General features: G+C 39.1%; 1 protein-coding gene across 4 annotated transcripts in view; it reads right to left on the bottom strand.

The window, feature by feature from the left end:
- MYLK (myosin light chain kinase) overlaps nucleotides 1–20,226 on the bottom strand; it is a 224,104-nt gene that overhangs the window by 96,095 nt on the left and 107,783 nt on the right. For 3 of the 4 annotated variants that reach the window (XM_061370054.1, XM_061370055.1, XM_061370056.1), the window contains 4 exons: nucleotides 16,781–17,355; nucleotides 15,618–15,821; nucleotides 14,348–14,482; nucleotides 8,427–8,579 (listed from right to left, as the gene is read on the bottom strand). In XM_061370054.1, the coding sequence (XP_061226038.1) occupies nucleotides 8,427–8,579; nucleotides 14,348–14,482; nucleotides 15,618–15,821; nucleotides 16,781–17,355 (1,067 nt within the window). The remainder of the gene's footprint in view (nucleotides 1–8,426; nucleotides 8,580–14,347; nucleotides 14,483–15,617; nucleotides 15,822–16,780; nucleotides 17,356–20,226) is intronic. The other variant, XM_061370057.1, reaches the window with a different exon arrangement.

The following is a 20,226-nucleotide window of genomic DNA, read 5'->3' as shown; positions in this document are numbered from 1 at the left end:
TGTTTAGTCTTGTAAGAGATTTAATTATACTCAAGGAATCTGTTTGCCAGAATCATGTGGTTAACTGCCAAATAATGCCTACTCTGAGCACTGCGAAAGGGCTGCCTCAGCAACATTTACCATTTATGGTATTTAAATATCATTTTGGCTCAGAGGCTAATAAGTCAAGTGAGCTGAGGAGAATGCTTAACTAAAAAGCTGTTTGTGTGAGCAAGCCCAGAGAGAGAAGCAGCATATTCCACTAAAATTTCTCAAAGCAAGACTCAGGTTCACACACAATTCTTGAGCTTGAAAAGAGTTTCACATCTCCATATATTTTCATTGTAAATAAATCCAGCTTTTACCAGAGCTCACAGTAACAATGATACCAACTCAAAAAAATAACAGATTTTATAGAGCAGAAAATTGATATTAGGGCACTTGTCTCATCTGTCTTTCTTCCTGTAAGGTATTTTTCTGTCTCAGTCCTGAAGTAATACTGTCACAATATTTTCTACAAGTTTTCCAAGAATTACAAGCTTGATTCATACTGGCATAAAAAATATGAGACCTGTATGTTCTTGAGACATGTAGGGATATTTCTGCTTTATTAAGGGTCTCAGGTTTGTATGCCATTTTGCAAACTTAGGTCATGAGAACTAGATGCTTAATAGCCTATCAGTGTTTTTTATACATCTACCTCCCATCATTTATTTCTGCAGTTATAACCTGTATTTTGTAAATGGTAGGCATGTTTTAGTTATCCTGAGGAGATGCTGTCACTGAAAAGCAGGAAGAAGTCTGGATGCAGTACATCCATTATATGCCTCGCATTACACAGAAAAACTGTTAACGTAAGACAGACAATTATTTAAGCCTATTCTAGTCAGGATGGTTAGAGATATGCAAAGGAGGCTGAGTTCCACTTTCCCCAATCTGGCACTCTATTTATGTTACTGCAGGGTAGTCTTCCAGCCCTATCGTGCAGCTCCATGTAGACTCTTTCTTTCCCGAGTCTTTCCCTCTGTATGGGGTATCACCAGGTCATCAGCATTTTAACCTCTGTTTTGTCTGCTTTAGCTTGTTCTTCAAACCATAGCATTTAAAAGAGATGCCACCCCAGAAATCCCACTATCAGAAGGTTGGCTACACCAGTTAGAATCATGATTTGGGAGAAACAGTCAGAACAGCTGGCAGGGACTTACAGTGATCGCCTAATCCAGCTGCCTGACCAGTTCAGGACTGACCAGAAGTTAAAGCATCTTCTTAAGAGCATTGTCCAAATGCCTCTTAAACACTGACAGGCTTGGGGCATCAACTACCTCTAGGAAACTTGTTCCAGTGTTAACCACCCTCTTGGTAAAGATATTCTTCCTAATGTCCAGTCTAAACCTCCACTGGGCACAGCTGTGAACCATTCCCACATATCCTATTAGTGGATACCAGGGAGACGGGATCAGCGCCTTCCTTTGCACTTAGCTGTAAAAAATCTCCATGTAGAGAGCAGGCGACAGAGACACAAAGTAGGTAGCTGAGTTCACAGCAGATCATTGGCAGTTGGCTGGCCAAACAGTGACAGCCTAACTGCAATTTTTTGCAGCAGAACTGGTGCTTGCATTTGCCTTCAGAACTGTCTGCCTTATTAATGACTACCTCTGTTATTTGCATCAAGTAATTGCTCTTTTGTCACTACCACTGACAGCAACTACATGGGAAGTCTGAGCACATACACCTGCTAAATGCATTTGTAAGGCAGCTCAGCTGGCCCACAGCTAACGCATTCACCAGCATTAGATACTAGTCTGACATGGAGAACTGCAAAAAAGGTGCTTCATTTTATGATAGATCAAGCCAGGTTAGCTCTGCAGTGAAAATGTACATAGTGCTGAGGCAGAATTTCACTTTCACACGTACAGTCTCAATGTTTTGTGTGGCTGCCCAGGTATAATTTGACTTAATTGCAGTGTATCACGATGTATAGAGATACCACTTCCATTAGGAAAAAAACTGGGCTGTGCATGAGCTGCGGCGGCACAATAGGAATGGGCAATCACATAAAGCGCAAGTGTTTGCTGAGGATGCCACTGATATAAAAAGTTACAGCTCCTACAGTCCTTCCTTTCTTCCTCTGGCAAATCCACATTGGCAACAGAATAGTTACCTGTGGTAATACCAAAATAGTTCTGCTAACTCTGTTGAGTGAGTAATGAAAAGGATGCTGTACTAAGCATGCTGGTAAGGAACCCCTCAAAACGGACAAATAAGACTCAGTTTGAGAGCACGGATACATTTGAAGTTAGACTAGTATAAAGAAAAAAGAAAAAAAAATGCAGCAATACTGTATTTCTGGGTAAAGTTGGTGTCAAAATGGAATTGTAAAGCAAGACGTGTTTGGCATTGATGTCCAGAAAAGATACAGTACTTCTAGTACGGCACTGTTTGTGGTCAATTGTCTCTTCTTGATGAATTTATATTAAAAATATCTCAAAATAAGACATTATCCTGAACCACCCCTCCCCTCCAAAACTAAACCCACCCCAAAAGACCTTCCCAACCCCCCCCCCCCCAAACTGGTAAATTCCAGCATGGGGACCCTGGGCTTTTCTTATCAGCTTTGTTTTCCATTTGGTTGGCCATACTAACTTCAGCACTCTATGTTGCAACCCAGTTAGATGCCTGATCAACACTCTGAAGTTTTTAAGACTAATCTGAAGAAACCAAAAACACTGTCCACATGTCTGCTCCTAAATCCAAGAGAAATTAAGAGAAAGAAACAAAACTCGCACTAACAGGAGTGCTAATTACCTTTTTAAAAAAGAAAAAAAAAGTAGACACAGCTATATCCTTAGAGTCTGTCTTATGGCCTCTATAATTTTAATTCTAACATTGGGAAACAACTTGCTTAAAAATGTATGTCACCCTTTGATTTGTAGTTTGAAGTCAAAATCAATCCTACAGGTACTTTACCATTTGTGACTCTTGCTCTGCCTAAGTATGAGGCACTAGAGACAAAAAGCTTAGATGTTAAAACAGGACACTTCTAGTACTTAGCCATTTTACCTGTGATGTGGGTTTTTAATTGTTGTATAATCATTCCACTGACTAAATTTCTCTTTTCTGGTAAATCCCTCTGATGTATCATTGGACTGATGTATCATCATAACTGACAGTACACAAATAACTAAAATGTGCATTTGCCCTTTATTGTTTCACAATATTTGCACACCAGGGCTGGGCTTTGATAAATTTAAGTTAACCTAGTAGCCATGGGAAAGAACATCAGTGAAGCTAGCTTGGAAGTCAATTCACAGAAGTCACATGAGCTGGAAGAATTCATAGCTACATGAGAAAATGAATGCAGACAGAAATGATATTTAGTGTCAGAAACTGAGTCAATTTTCCTCCAGGAAACAAATACTACATCTGACTCTCAGATGCTTTGGGACCAATTTTCAGTGATTAACTCTAATTAGGGCTTCGTCCCATCCGCCAGCTTGCCTACCTCAAACCCACCTGCACAACAGTCATTTCTGGAGAGTTTTATAAATTTAGCTAATCCTATGAGATAGCTTGATGGCTGATGGTTTGAGTTCCCATTAGCTAATCCACATCAGCTGCTCTGGGAAACATTCTTTGGGGCAACATCATGCCCATGCGTTCAAAATTACTCAGGCATATATTAACAGTTTTTATATGTATTTTGATGACTTCCCCTTTTCAGCTGAAACTTAAGAGCATTATAGAATTTGGTAATCCAAACTCAGTTTTCCCCTTGGCCAATGCAGGGCCATTCTGAAGGCTATTACAATAACCATCTGGTTTCTGTCATTCTGGTACATCTGTTCATGGCACTTGATTGCTTCACAGTTGAGAAGACCATAATATGTAAGGTGGAGGGGTTTTTTCTTTCTTTTTAAATTAAACATGTTTTTTTTTTCTGTCAGCATCTCATTTAACTTCTGCGTCATTCTGCAAGCACTCATCTGTCATATGCACCCAAAATTTGTTCCCCTTTTACTGGAAATTATTTATATCAAGAAGCTGTCTATAGAGAACATAATTTATATTGATGGCACAAATCCTATATAATTAAAAGCTCCCACGCATGTTTTGCTTTTGCCCTTCATTTTGGGTCTCTAGTGGCACTGTGGTTCATGTTTAGTGCTGAGGTGCTGAAAGAAAACAATTAAAAAAAAAACAAACCCAAACAAAAACCCCCACCTTAATCTTACAAGGTGTTAGCAACCCATAGGGAGTGGTCTGAACTAAGAACTTTGGGACATTATGGAAACACTGGAACAGAGTTTCTTTGATGCTCATGACAGCTTACCTCTGACCTTTCAATACCATAATAAAAAAAACCTTCCTTCCTTTCACTTAATGCTCTGAAGTCAATTCTTACATAGCCAAGAAATTCCACCAGGTTATTGGTTCGAAATGCCATTTGGACATTTGAAAAGGATAGACTTGTATATTTTTGAAAGTCTTCTATAGTCCTTTCAATTTATGTAATGCTTGAAATACAGCAAAATACTTTCAAATAAATAGTGACTTTTAAAAGCTGTTACAAATATTTAATCACTGTAGGCAATAAGATGTCATACTTCATTTACCTTAGGCAGAAATATATGTATCAGAGAAACAAAGCTGTAGCCTCTTAATTAAGTCTTGAAAGAGAGGTTGCTTATTGCAGAGATAACCTTCTTTGAAAGATTAATGTCTAAGGGAGGTCATTCTCAGATAGAAAGAAAAACAACACACAACCTAAAGACAGCATCTCTCATGACTGGAAGAAAAGACTCCTACCTGAAAGCCTTTCTTCCACCTGGTTATATTTTATGGTCCCACACACACCAGAAGGAAGAATGACAGGAGCAAAATTAACTGGTTTTCCAGAAAACATCTTCCTTCACTGCTCTGATAAACTGGTTACAGCAGGGACTCTGACAGGCTTTCAGGTGACTCTAATCTGCTCGTCCAACGATCAATGAGTGCCTACAGTAATCGGATTGGAAGGAATACAGGCTTCCCAACATAGACACTTATGCTGGGGAGGCTGCACTAAAACAAACAAAAAAAAAAGTGTGAGCAGAAAGTAGGGGATGAGAGAAAGGGGAACAGATGTGAAGTCAGAAAAGTGCCCTGCTGGCAGGGAGGGAGAAACGAGGTCAAAAGACAATGAACTGGAGTAGCAGTATTTGTTGAATAATATTTGCTCACCAAGGGAGGCAGTATTAGGCCTCTATTCAAAAAAGCAGTGAAGACATTTATTAAGTTGGATTTTCAAAGAAGTACTGCTCATTCTCTGTAGTTCATCTCTACCTGTATATCATCTGTAAGAAACTGCTGTCACAGGAAGGTAGCTGTGAGGATTCAATTTAGTCTTCTTAGTCTTTTACAAGCCAAATTTAGCTTCACCTTGACTAACTTAAGATTCTCCATGGACTACCTAATGGATCCATCCCAATTTAAGCAGCTATCAGATCATTTAAGTGACCTGAAGGTATTATTTTCTTGTCTCAAAAAAACAGAAGACTGTTTATTTTGATTTGTTTTAATACCATTACATTTCTTATGCCCCATTCCATATGAAGTGTAGGACTTTTTTTGACACAGTGCCAAAAACCTCCTACAAACAGCTAAATACCTTCAGTGTTTTTCATGCAAACCAAAGGATGGACTGAGGTTGCTCAGTGCTAGGCAGAATTAATAACAAGGAAGCAAAAGACAACCATAAATTAATCTGAGACTGATGGGTTAGAAGGAATGCTATGCCACAGTAAGCCTAGAGAGTATGCAGGGACCAATGCAAAGAGTACTGAAAGTACTTGAAAAAATCCCCCTCCTTGTGTTTAGCAGGATTTGGAACAGTAGTTCTTTATGGGGCAAAGAGCCTCTAAAATGTTGCTTCCTACAATAATCCTACAAAAGGAAATTTCCCTTGACAAAAACAAAGCAATAAATCTTCTAAAGGGCAAAGAAAGCACAAAAGATGATCAGAAAACATAACGAGGGCAGATAGCACCTGTAATCTAGTAGCAGGTTTAAGTATCGTCTTGTACTATGATTCATAACATGTGGCTTATGTTATGATCGTGTTCTTTTTCTTTGAACAGTTTCTTACTGTCTTGCTGCCAGGATGTATGGGACTTTTCTGAGTTATCCGTGAGCTTGATTTAACTCAGAAGGTGAAGCCTTTTGCCTTTAAAAATAAAATTGAGTTTTTCTGTTAAGACAGACAATTTACTTCATGTAAAGTTTCCCCAACGATCACAGCAGAGATGCGCCTCCATGAGACACTTTCTGCGTTAGGATAGCAAAGCCAAAAATGACAATATGAAGTGAAATGTTGACCCAGACAGACTAAGAGGTGTGTCCAAGGACCACAGTAACAAGTTAAGGAAAAGCTGGCACTAGTCTGATACTGATGATGTGCCAAGAACATCCGTTCCTTCTTAAATACAAATGACTTTTCACATAAAAAAGGAAAATATTTCTCTAGCAATGAATGAACAAACTGAGCACTGCATGGAACCTGAAAACCTTAAATAATCTTGGAGACAAAAAGGAACTGCAAAGAGATGGGTTACAATTCAGAATCAGATTTTAAAAACTTCATTCCAAACATCAATGTCTGGTTAAGAGAGGATTTTTGAAGCTTTCTCTTTTTCTGCCCATATATTGATTTCCTGCTGTAATCTGTGTTCAGAAGCTGAGCATTCAGAGAAGCCTTAGCAGCATCATTCAGAGACTCAGAAAACTTTAATGCAATAAGTGTTTGCATTATTGGTCTGATGGAAAAGATGTATGAATAGAGAAGGAATTTGGAAATCATGAAGGCAAATCCATATTGATCTGAGTCTTGGAGAAAGTTACTGCAATCCTCATGGTGACAGGGATATAATGAGTTTTAGGGAAGTGGAGGGGACAGCTAAACCTGTAAAAATGAACACATGCTTTTACAGCTGATCATGCATGCTCTTAATTGGTTTTGTTCTTCCCTGCACACTCCATAACTCCCAGAAAATAGAATGGGATGCAAAATAAAGGAGCTAACTCTGCATAATAGTGGCAATGCAGCTTCCTAGCCCCAGACTAGCCAAAGTACAGGAGGAATCCGACTCACAACAGCCACTACATAGCCTTAAATAGCTCAGCAGAGTGCACATGCCCCGGAAAAGACTAGGTCACCATTGCTCCCACATTAACATTGTGTGTCAACCCTAAAATAACTCAGAAATTGTTAGTAAGACAGGGGCTGTCTTTTTGGTTTCTGTGTCGCAGTGAAGAATCAGCAGGTCCCATGTCAAAGACAGCTCCCTTGAGGTGGAGTACTCTCAATTGGCCCTTAGCTAATTCGGATGAAATGCTTCAGCAAAATTATAAATGACAGCTTTGAGAACAGATTAGTTTCAGGCTTATTTTAAATCAATGCTTTCCTACTTTATGCCTTTTTTTTTCAGAGGTGGAAGAGGAGAGCAATGAAGGTATGACTTCATTTCCAATTTGGTAATCAAGGAATTAACTCATAGGTTTACCAGAACTGCTTTGTTTTCACTTTAAGCTTGTCTAGGGTTTCAAGTGGATTCATACAGACAGAATAAGGGCAGGCATATCACTCAAGTGCAGTAGACAAATAGCACAGAACATTGGCAAATGGAGACAATCTTAGGATCCCAGGCATCAGGGTGTGTTTCTCATGAAGCTACATGTGTAAATTTGGGGCAGATATTATTTGGTCATAGACAAATGGAATAGTTCCCTTGGCAGCTGTCACTCAGCAGTCTGTTGGACAGGCAGTGCCAAACTATTATAAATCCAGGAAAAAAATCATATGCAGATGTCAAATACCAAATACAGGCTGCATTGCAGAGAGACGGGGAGTCTGAGGGAGGGGGACTGTAGAAGGAGGGAACTGATCATCTCCAGGCTATAACAAAATGCCTGTATAAGCTGATGCCAGGTGAGATTTTTAAGAATGAAGACCATAATACTGATTGATACTACCTCACTTTTCAATTTATCCGTGGGATTCTGCCATCTCTTGTCTTCATTGCAATCTCTGGTCTTCTAGACTGTGTTTGTTCAGATCCTAGTGAGAATTATGGCTTTCATGGATTTACTTTGAGCAGTAAGATCCTTTCCTACAGTGGAACGCCTCTTCCAAAACTTAACCTTATTGCGTTGTACCACACTAAGCCCTTCTTGGTAAGGTCCAAGCATTAATACCATTTTCTGAAAGATGCATTATCACTTTTCATTTTACAGTACTAAAACATTTAAGTTGCAGACACCTCCAAGGGAAGAAAAGGTGCCCAAATAACAACAGAAAAAACTTAGAATCCTCTTATAATCACCTTTGTTAAGGATCCAAGACTAAAAAAAAAAAAAAAAGAAATATTGTGGCTGATATCTTTGCAGTAATAACAACAGCCTGAGACATTTACCTTTGACTGTGACCTGAGCACTGCAAGATGCCTGTCCTGTGTTATTTTCAGCCAGACAGGTATAAATGCCATCGTCTTCTGGTAGGGCATCTTGGACAGTCAATTTTGCAACTCCATCTTCAAAAGTGGAATGGGCATACTGAATTGGCTGGTCTGAAGACAGAAAGGAAGAGAATTGTCTTAATACATTAGACTTAAATTTCAAAACACTTCAGTGAAATCTGGGTGTCTAACCCTAGCTAGTATATTGAAGTGCAGAGCCAAATCCCATTCTGTGGTGCACAGCCACTGCTCTCTAGTGACTACAAACAGCAGCATTCCAAGCACAAAGCAGAATATGATCTTCAGAAAAAAATTGCCATTAGGTTCACTGGGTGCTAGCTTGAGTAGCAGCAACAGGAGAAAATTTTATCTTTGTATTTTGAATAGATTCCCTTTCAGGTGGATAAGAAATATCTAGTGTGCTTGTTTCAGAAATTGTATCCATCTTGTACTTGGCCTGAAACTAGATATCAGCATTATTGTCTAGATGTGCAAAACCTGTTGGCATGGAGAAGCACTTGAATTTGTCCATTAAATAGTTCTTAGTGCAATACATTCCAAGAGAGACAGCAAAATCCACAATGGAGTCAAAGGCCGATAGGATGATTTACACAAGCAGTCAATCTACACTACGGTACTTACAGTCTGGTAACAGACAGATACAATCTGATTGATGGTTACATGTCTATTAAAGAAGTTCATTTTAAGAAACTGGTTCCTTGAACTGCTTTGGAACAGGCTTAAAGGCTAGTGTAGATGATTAAAGTTGCCTTGCTATTCTTTCAGGAACTGTTTTCAATCTCAACCTTAGTTTCTGAAATGCTTCTTCAATCTGTTTTCCCAATATTAAATAGTTTCCACTACTGACTCATCATTTGTTGCTCTCCCAGTGTATGGAATGCTTAAGAAGGCCTGCTATCTGTGTATAAACACCATGATGGAAAAAAGAAATTAAGGTCATCTAAAAGAAGAAGGTGAAACTGCAGAGAAATTGTGTAGGACTGAATCAAAGACATCTGCCACTTCCAAAATCTTGGTCAAAAGAAAAGATCAAAATTTTGTTTCATTTACAAAATCATTTAAAGGATTAGGACAAAAGCTCCATGGTTTCTGAGAACCAGATTTGCACTATGATTAGGATAAATTAAATGATGGGACCAATTTCCTCATATCCCAGATTTTCAACACTGAGAAACTCAGAAGGCAATCACTATCTATCTGCATATGAAGTTTAATTCTGAAATACAAATGTGACAAAATCATTATACAATACATTAAAAAATACAATAGATGTTATTTTTCCTTTATTTAAAGTTCATCTATTTGTTAAAATAGCAAATTTTCTACCACATGAAAAACTGGACTGACTAATTTGAGTGTCTGGATGACTCCAATTTCATGATAAACTCTCTCCACCTTCTTCAGAGGTCACATATTCTTATTACTGGTTCCTTTGAGCTCCCTTTCACTCAGTTACACACAGACTGTTGTAACTATTAGGTCTAATCACATATTTTTTAGTTGTGTGAATTACATTACACTCAAATATATACATGTAGAGCTAAAGCAGACAAAGCTTTCTGTAAGAGGACATCAGGCAATGGACTGCTTTCCTGGTCTGACTGTATAGAACCTGAGAGGGATCCTGTCTGGGATTCTGACATTGAAATTACTGATGGTGCCTAATGATGCTGTGATGATAACCATATCAGAAATACACTCAGAATAAAAGCCGTATCATCAAAACCAGAATGATGCCTTTTTATTTCTGTTTTAAATGAGAAAATGAATAGTCTAAGTGTTCTGTGTGGGAAAAGGAAATGTGATCTCCTTCACTGTGCCTGCAAATTTTGTCAGGGCATCCTATTTTTCCCTCCAGCTCCAAATAAAACGGTGACTATTTTTTTAGCACTACTAACAGATAGTGAATTCACAGAATAGCCATTTCATGAGACCTCAGAAAACAAATATATCAGCCCTGAGGAATAACCTGCAGCAAGATTCTAAGTTATGCCCATTATACGTTTATTTTGATCTAATAGAAACAACCCTCACAGTAGTGAAATGTTCCCTTCTCCAGAAGCAGAACAGTCAAATGCCCATGACAGCTTGGCAGCAGGAACAATAACAAAAACTACCTTTCTGCTGCTACAGTATACCAGAAGAAAAAAAACTTTCCCCTGGCCCATTTATTAAAAGCTCTCTGGGCAGATCAGAAAGCTATCCTAAAACCAAACACAATTCAGAGAATTGTTATGTTAAAGTCACAGTCATACCCTTTTTAAACTCAGCAGAAAGAGGTTCAATTCAACTCAGGGAAAAAACAAAACAAAACAAAACAAAACAACGAAGAAAACACAAAGAAAGCAATATGAAAAGAAAGATATTTAAAGTAAAGTCATATAGGCCTTTTTCCTGCAATTTAAAAAGAAGTTACCAAAAAGGCAATTAAAGAAGCTAAAGTAAGTTGAAGTTAAATGTTGAAGTATTGCCACAGAGAGCATGTATAACTTTTTGATAAGGCTTTGGTGAGGCCACAACTAAAATAGAAGAAGTTTACTTTCAAGGAATTTGATGGTAAATCAGTGAAAATTCAGAAAGAAAGTTAAAATAAAAGGCTGATTGAGAGCAACAGGACAAACAAACCATCTTGGAAAAGTTGGGAAAAAGCTTTAAATCGTTAAAATAGACAAAAAGTATAAGAAAGAAACTGAAGATGGTAGAGCTCCAAAGAACAGCAAGAGTTCAACTAAAATTCATAGTTCAGTTAGGTAGCTCTTATTTGTGCAGTGTCTTTGAATATGTATAAAACCATGGATGCTGTTTTCTGTCTTGGTTGACCTGAAAGAGAGGTCAATCTATATAATGGCTTGGAAGATGTTTTAAATTTACATGCAGTCATAGCTAGTAAAAATGCTCGGCATTTAAAGTAGTACTTGTTTGTAACATTGTAGAAAAAGTTACTGCAACTCTTTTAGTTTTCAGACAGTGTGGATCCTTGGAGACTGTGGGAAAGCAGACTGGACAATATACTGTTCGGTAGCAAGTGCTGGGTAGCCAAGGAGTGGGACTGATCTGCTTTTTTTCTGTTTTTTTTTTTTTTTTGTTTCTCAAAACAGCCTTCTGTTCATGTTTCATATGATTTGATAACTTGGTCTTGACATTTGTTATTTCACTGGGAAATAGATACTTTTCTCATTATTCCTTAAAAAAAAATGGATTCTAACTTGTTATCATTGTCGTGCTTGGAAGACAATTTACATTTGACATTCTCTTTTGAACTTTACATATCTGGTCCAATATGATTTTTATTTCTGTGGAGTTTTACAAAACTGCTATACTTTGAACAGTAGTATGATTGCTCTCAGCAAATTGTTTTTTTCTATGCTGTAGCTTATCAGTTGTGAACATAAAAAGCTTTGTGTTCCAAACATGGACTGCAGATTGTGACACACCTTTTTAAAACAAAATCTCTCTGCCTGCCTAAAATTATATACTGTGAATATACTGCTTTCTTCATATGGCCAGTTGATGAAAGACTCACTCAATCATGTAATTTTGCCAACAGCATTGTTATGTCTAGTTGAAGTAATATTTCAGGACCAGAAACACAGCTTTCTCTTTTATTTGGCACGGGATATAAATATGAGAAGTTTGTAGTATCTAGCTAGCTGGTAGACAGGAAGGAAATGTTTGCATTCAAAAGAATATTACAATAGCCAGTTTGATCCTTAGGTAAAATAATAACCCTAGGAGTGTACTTGGAATTATCAGCATTAAATAACTGTTTATAATCCATTCAAGTTTGTATCAAAATGGTATATAAACGGTTATGTATCACAATCAGATGCAAGACAGAAAAGCATTAAATTAAAGTGGTATGTTTTAGGAGTCTGAAATAAAAGCAGTGTGTTTATTTCCTTAGAGTAGTATATGATGTCCCTGATCTTTATTATAGTTTCTTACGCTTCTGTTAAACTCATGACTGCCTTTTGATTTCAGAGCAGAGTTAATGCACTGCCTTTCACATACAGAACCCTAATGGTTGGAAATCCAGCTTATCTGAAAAAAAAACCCAACACAAAAAAAAAACAACAAAAAACCCAACCAAAACCAACCCAACAAACAAACCACCTGCTTTTACCTCCTTGTGATATTGATCCAACTACAGTTAGAAGCTTAGATAGATACAGTATAAACATGGCTATACCTGAATAGGGGCAGACTTATTTGAGACTAATGAAAAGAAAGGTCAATACAGAACTACCATGCTGGAAAAAGGTAGGGAGCACAGTGCTTACTTGAGGCCTACATGCTGCTTATTGATCTGTAAGGTGACACTGTGTCTATGCCTGATGAACTGTAATATAGTCATTTGAGACAGACAACTGAGTATAACTACATCATTCAATAAGGGAACCCTCTTCCAGGGTATCCTCTGTGAGCAGGGGATACCCTTGGAACATGCAGATAAAATGACTGACCCTATGGGTCAGATTGGCTCCTTCTGGGCAGCAAGACACAATTCTTGCATAGCAAAACAGTGATTCTACTCATGTCTGCAAAGGAGAAACTGCAGACTAGCCTTCAGAGAGAAAACCAAATTACTTCCAATGGGAGAGTGTCAGAGCCTTTACTCACGTTTCATGTTGTAAATAAATCAGTGGCCTTTCTATTCTAGACATGGGACTATTGGGAAGGGGAACAGAGCAGCCTGTGGGAACATACCGATCTCAAGGTTACAGTTCATTTACCCTGGCACGTTTTTCAATTACTTCATTTACTCTGAGTAGCTAAAGAAAATCTGAGATCATGTACAAATACTTAATTTCAAAGCAACCCTGGAAGAAATATCTTTATGGCAAAGCATGCTATTCTTTGTCTTCAAATCATACAGACACACAGACAGATAGCCTGGGAGAGTCCATGAAAAAATTAATTGCACTTCAGGAGTAGCAGAGGTGATCACAGGTTAAGCTGAATAAATCTGTCTAGTGTTTAAGATATATGGCTTTAAATAGAAAAAAGTCCTCAGTCAAAGCATGTAGTCCATGGATCTCTGAAATAATTTGGAATCTAAGCAGAATGCTGATGCTTGAAATCTTAGCAGAATGCTGATAATTGGCCCAGCTCTGATACTGATGGGGGACTGTTAAGGAAACCTGCATGTTCAGTTGTGTAAAACAGGCCAGGGTAGGACATTATGCAGCTTGATAAAAGTAAAACATATTTTACTTTTTCTTTTCTTTTTGTAAGCTTTGATCAAGTTTTAGAATCTTAAGAAACATATTTCTAGTAGATAAGCAACCAGAAAAGCTGTGATTTTAAGATCTTCGGGACATAGCTGCTAATACCAATGACCTGCCCAGCTAATGGAAGGATGGAATTGGGTGTGAATTTCCTTCCTGCCATAGAGAGTGATATACCGCACTTATTTTGCTTAGAACTTTTTACCCCTACAGGATCATGATGCCGACCCGTTACTCTTAAAGCCGAACCTAGTGCCAAAGGAGTGGGGGTAGCACAGGATTCAGCATACAGTAGCAGCACAGGCTTTGCTGCAGCGGCGTGGAGAGAGCTGCATTTAATAAAACCCGGGAGACCCAGCCTCGTACAATCTCGTCACCAGAGTCCCCTGCTGGACCTCCTGGAAAATTGCAACAAGACAGGAAACTGCTCAAGAAAACCACTTTTCGTTCATATTATTTGCATATAAACTGAGTTTCTTCCAATATTCTCGTGCATTATACTACGGTGATTTAGAGTGCTTTTTCTGCAGTATCCACAGCCTTGCTATATGTCGACGAGCGTGACATTTCAGACTCCGGGTGTAAGTTAAGGGCGTGCATGCAAGTATTGCAGACCAGGGGATTCCTTACCATTGAGAAGCCATGTGATCTGAGGCACAGGTACACCTCCTACACAGCACTGCAGCACAAAGTCTTGCCCTTCACTCACAGTGCATCCTTTCAAGACACTGGAAAAGCATGGAGCAAACTCTTGAACTTTAGGACCTTTAAAACCAAAATGAAAACAGTTCCTTTAACCCAAATTGACAAAATCATCTTTTCCACCTAGTGACTATTTCTAGGTATGCTTAGGTGACTTGACTGGGCTAACCATGGTGAAGTGCTTTGTTGGGGAATAGAAATTCTAAGCAATAGACTGGGTAAGCAAATTAGAAATCTTTCTAAGCAATGGAAGGGGTTCTTCTATAAACTACAAGGAAGGCGCTGACAGCCATCAGCATCTATCTTAAGCAGTCATTTTCTACACCAGAATCCACCATTTGCAGCCAATCACTAGAAGTGCATGCAACATATTACCAGAGAGCTCAAGTGCAAAGAACAGAAAGGATAATTCCTCTCTCCTCTTGTCTGTCTTCTCACAGTCCCTCTCCCAAAATTCCCTTGGCTGGCAGTGAAATAGGGTGGCTTAAGGATGCAGTTTACAGGTCTCTCATGAGACACAGGAAGTATCTTGGGTATTCTGGTTTAACCTCAGGCACAGCATATAGAAAAACACCGCAAAAACATGATCATAGCTCCAGGACAAAACCTAAAGCCAGGTGTAAAGATTAGAATTGAAGCCAAGATTTGCTATGAGGCAAACAAATTCTTTAGCCAGACCAGTAAGACAGTGACTTCAAGCTCAAAATAATTTGTCTCTGGGAGGTGTGTTAAATTTGGCAGAATGCAATTCTCATTCCTTCACTTTTCTTCTTTCCCACTTTACTGCAAGGATTGGTTTGTGCTTACAAAACACTTCAGATACACAGTATCCTATAGAAATGCTAAGCAACTCCAAAAGAACTAAATACAGAAAATTAACAATCAAAACTTTGGCAACCTCTATTAAATACAAGCATTAATAGAAAACCTCAGTGGAGAACAGGCCTCCCTGTGTACAAAGTATTCCATGAGGTGGTTTTATCTATAAAACCAACAAAACCAAAAGGTCAGAAGGGAAACTGATGTAGAAAATGTCTTGCCAGCTATTACATCCCACATTATTCATAGAGCTAAGAATCAGAATTAACCTGCATTGAGAAGTTGTAATAGAAATTATGTAGTCACCACCTCCTGACAGCTTAGAAAAGCCCAGCCACGGTTTTCAAAGTGCAGATGGGCTTACAGAGAGTTTACTTACTTCTGACAGTTAACAACCAGCTGGTGGAAGTCTGGCCTTTGGGGCTGAAAGCTGTACAACTGTATGATCCACTGTCCCCCAAACAGGCTTTCTTTAGCCATAGGCAATGAATTCCATCTTCTTCATATATTTGGACATTTTGTCCAGCTTTAATAGTTTCACCCTCTTTGAACCACTCCACATCCGGTTTTGGTTTCCCTGAAACTAGGCAATCAGGTATTTGAATTTTTAGGAACAGGTATTCCCCTTAGTGTAATTCCATTGTTTGCTTTAGTATAAATTAGGTATGATTTACACATATATAATTATATAACCTTAATGAGCAAATGATACACAGAACTTTCTTTAAAAAAATGGTTTGATATTTCCAATTTTCCAAAACCTCTAGGCCGGTCCATCTTTTAAAATAACAAGTAATTGATAACTTGAAAAAACCCAAGCACTTCTATCTAAAAGTAGTTCCTCTGAAAGTCACAGACAAATAGATGTGATGAAATATTAGAGCAGAAAGAAATTTGTCCCCATTCCTTCCTACCCTGCTAAACCAGTTTCTCTGACCACCCAGCAGAACTTTACAATCCATCGTACCTGCCACTGAGGCTGTTTATTCTGTGACTGTTCAGCCTGGAGAAGAGAAAGCTGAAGGGGGATCTCATTAGTTTATATAAATATAGGAAGGCAGGGTGTAAAGAAGATGAAGCCAGGCTCTTTTCAGTGGTGTCCACTAATAGAACTATAGGCACTGAATACAAACTGAAGACAGGAGATTTGGTCTAAACATAAACACTTTTTTCTGTGAAGGTTATTAATCAGTGGCACAGCCTGCCCACAGAGGCTGTGGAGTCTCCCTCCCTTGAGATATCAAAAACCACCTTGACATAAACCTACTTTAGGTGATGTTGCCCTAAAACTACCTCCTGGAAAGAGTGGCATTGATTACATCTGGGGAAGTGACAGATGAAAGAAGGGATGGACACTATGGCATGGAACAATTTGAAAATTTCACTGAGAAGAGTATTGTGGAATTAGCATGAGGCTCTGATTTTATTTCCAAAATGCTTTACGAGGAGAACTCGCAATTAGGGAGGAATTGCTTCCCCACCTCCACATAGAGAATAGGAACCTGACTAACCCCACAGCTCTGATAACTTTCACCCCTTTACCTCTGCTCTTGAATTTAATCTCCTGGCCTTCTGATGCTTCCAGGCTTTGTGGATGGCTCACAAACTGAGGGGGCATTCCCAGAGGCTCCCTTTTCTCCTCCATTACAGCTTTCCATGCTCCAGGTCTGTTTTCTGTTTCTCTACTCCTTGGACTGACTTGCCCCATCAGAGACGGAGTTTGTTGAGCTGACATCAGGGGCTGCATAGCCCTTTTCCTTTCTTCACCCTGTCTGATGAAAGTGGCCTGGGGTTCTGCCTTTGGTTCTGGTTGCAGTTTGACAGCCTGTAGTGTGATGGTGCTTGAAGTTTTCTGCAAGACCTGAGATCCATTTCTTCGTTCTTTAGTTTCTTGAGAAGATACTGCATTGGCTTCTTGGTGCTGTCCCTGCCTACTGTCTTTGGCTTCTCTAGCAACGTAAAAGGGCTCTTTCTTCGCTGCCACCCTGTCTTTGGTTTCAACCATGAGTTCAGCGCTGCTGGATTTCAGCTCTTTAGCAATCCCATTGCTAGTTGCCTGTTTGAATTCTGAATTTTCAACAGCTTTAACAGCAAGTGTTGCTGGTTTTGATGGCATCCTGGAGGAAAATAATAAGTTTATGGATATGACACTATATAAAGACTAATTATTATTATCAGCAATATGATAAGTTTACAGATATAACACTGTATAAAGACTAATTAAAATATCAGCAATGACATAAATGCACAAGCCCTTAGTAAGAAGGTGAACTAATTAGTCTTTAGTTTCCTTTGCAGAGATTAAGAACACGGGTAAAAGAGGTGAAGTGAAAAGCTTCATAAAATGTGATCAGCACTTAGATACTGTCTCAGCTGAGGAGTTTCTGGATATAAATCCACTGCTCAGGTTTGAACATTTTTTATGAGTCAGATGCTAACCTTGCGTACACTGCTTTAGATAGGTAGTAACAAATTGAGACCCTGGAATAACTATGATGTAACACTACTTCATGCTTTAATAAATTGAGGCCATGTATAATTATAGCTCAAAATGCCACATAAAAAAGCTCCCTACAGGGAAAGTAAAATGTAAATTGTGCAGTTGTCCTGGGTTCAGCAGTAGGAGTCATTTTTCTCCTTCTTAGTAGCTGGTGCAGTGCTGTGATTTTGACTTTCAGCCTGGGAACAGTGCTGGTAACACCAATGTTTTTAGTTGTTGCTCAGTAATGTTTACGCTGACCAAAGACTTTGTGAGTCTCATGCTCTGCCAGGGAGGAGGGAAAGTCGGGAAGAAGCAGAGACAGGACACCCAATCCAAACTAGCAAAAGAGGTATTCCATACCACAGCACGTCATGCCCACTATATAAACTGTGGGGAGCTACCCAGAAGGGCTAGATCGCTGCTCAGGTCAGGCTGGGTATTGATCGACAGGTGGTGAGCAGTTGTATTCTCTTCCCTTGTTATTTCCTGTATCATTATTATTTTTGGTGGTATCAGCAGTGGTTTATGTTATACCTTAGTTACCAAACTGTTCTTATCTCAACCCATGGGAGTTACATTCTTTCGATTCTCCTCCCCATCCCTCTGGGAGGAGGGGGAAGAAGGTGGGGGGGAGTGAGCAAGTGCTGTGTGTCTCCGAGTTACTGTCTGGGCTTAAACCATGACAGTTCTTTGTGGTGCCCAGTGTGGGGCATGGAGGATTGAGATAATGACAGATCTGACTGGAGTGTGTCTAATCAGATTTGTCACAAGCATTCATTATTTCAGATTAATAGTTACTCATCACAATGCTGATTTATTGGCTTTCAAAGTTGTTGCTCTTGATCTCAGAGTTTCAGCATGCTGTACCTTACTTACATCTGGTATTTGCTGTTTTAGTGTTTATTAGCTGGAGGGCCTGAGCTAAGGTTCTTGTTTCACTGTACTTTATGGTAATTACTTGTAATACAATAGACTCATTGATCGTGAAACTGGCCTGGCTTGTGTTTCCAGCGTGGTTATCACCTATATACTTTGGGAGGTATATAATAGAAGTGTTTAACAATTAAACCTCTTTTTTTCCCTCCTGGGGTGGTCAACCTATGATGAAGACATTCACTTACCTTCCCAGCCCCCCCACCAGACTATTTGCAGCAACATTTCAGAGTTCTGAAGGTTTTGAATGGCCTTTGAATACCCTTGAGACCTGCCTGCTGATTGTGATGGGGATCACCATGCTGGCACACATACAGAGTGTGTTTTACCCATGATCATTTTGTCTGATCTCGAAAGAGTCGGGTTTGGGTCTTGTCAAGGGTTAGACGATGATACAGGAGGACTAAGAGATTTTCCCTGAGGCTGGATAGTCATGAGTGGCAGGGTGTGTGGGATAGTATGGGCAAGTATCTAGGCCAGTGGGCCCCTCCAGTGCTTTGGAACTTCACCACTGAGCAAGTGCAAAATCCAGAAAAATTAGTAAAACACTTAAATGAGGTGTGTGGTCATTCTGGCCATACCAGAGATGGACAAATCATGGCAATGTGCTGGGGCTTGGCCTATGCTTACAGAGACCTCTTCAACATCATCCAGCACCTTCAAAGGGAAAAAAGATGTCTCTGGATCTGATGTCAAAGCAACCGACAGTGCAGCTACTCCAACTTGAAGTACAGCAGCTACACCAACCCCAGTGACAAGTACAGCAGCTAAACCATGACATCAGTGAATTTACTCTTTTTAATTATGATGTCTTGTAATTTAGGTGATTTCAGAAGAGGGCTGATCAGGAAACTTGACTGAAAACCAGAGAAGGAAGAGGGTGTGTTGTCAAAAAAAAGAAAAATTCAATTCACTGGACATAACATCAACTATGGTTTTATTAGGAAGAGTTTCTTGGAATTATGATGGATCTGCTGCTCTGTATTTTAGGCGAACAGGAATAACTGATTAATTGTGGATTTTAATCTAAGTTTCCCTCATTGAAGTTGACTACCCTGACCATTAAGCTATTACCCATAGAGCACTGTGTCTGTCTCACATTTCCAAAGCATTACTGCAAGGCAGAACTGGAACATATTTGAAAAATGGGAAGTAGTTTCTAGCCCAGCTCTGTTTCGCAATATTTAGTCCCATCAACTTATTCTCTCAGGACATTTGGGGCATTTGTTGTGGTACTTTTTTCAGCCCCAGTTAAATGCACTAGAGAAATAATGCCTGTGGGATTTGCAGCTACAACTGTAAGATTTTTACATTTTACAAAATACATCATTTTTTTATAAATTTTGTTTGCATATTCATACACTAGCAAAGACCATGGCCATGCCACATGTTGCTTAAGATAGCAAAGAACAATCAGCTCACTACTGACAAAGTGCTTGCCATTTTTTTACTCCAAAAAATGAACTTTGACCAATTTGTGCAGAATATGATTTTTCCTCACGCAGTTTTCATTCAGACTGTCTAACTGTTTGGCTACATGGGAACAGTGAACATAAGCCATCTAAATTTTGCT

Source organism: Neopsephotus bourkii, unplaced genomic scaffold (assembly GCF_033783945.1).
Source record: "Neopsephotus bourkii isolate Nb327-2 ecotype Australia unplaced genomic scaffold, CSIRO-AGI_Nbou_v1 NB_1526, whole genome shotgun sequence".
Lineage (NCBI taxonomy): Eukaryota > Metazoa > Chordata > Aves > Psittaciformes > Psittacidae > Neopsephotus > Neopsephotus bourkii.
The sequence above is the reverse complement of the archived record's forward strand: the minus strand, read 5'-3'. Positions and strand labels throughout refer to the sequence as shown.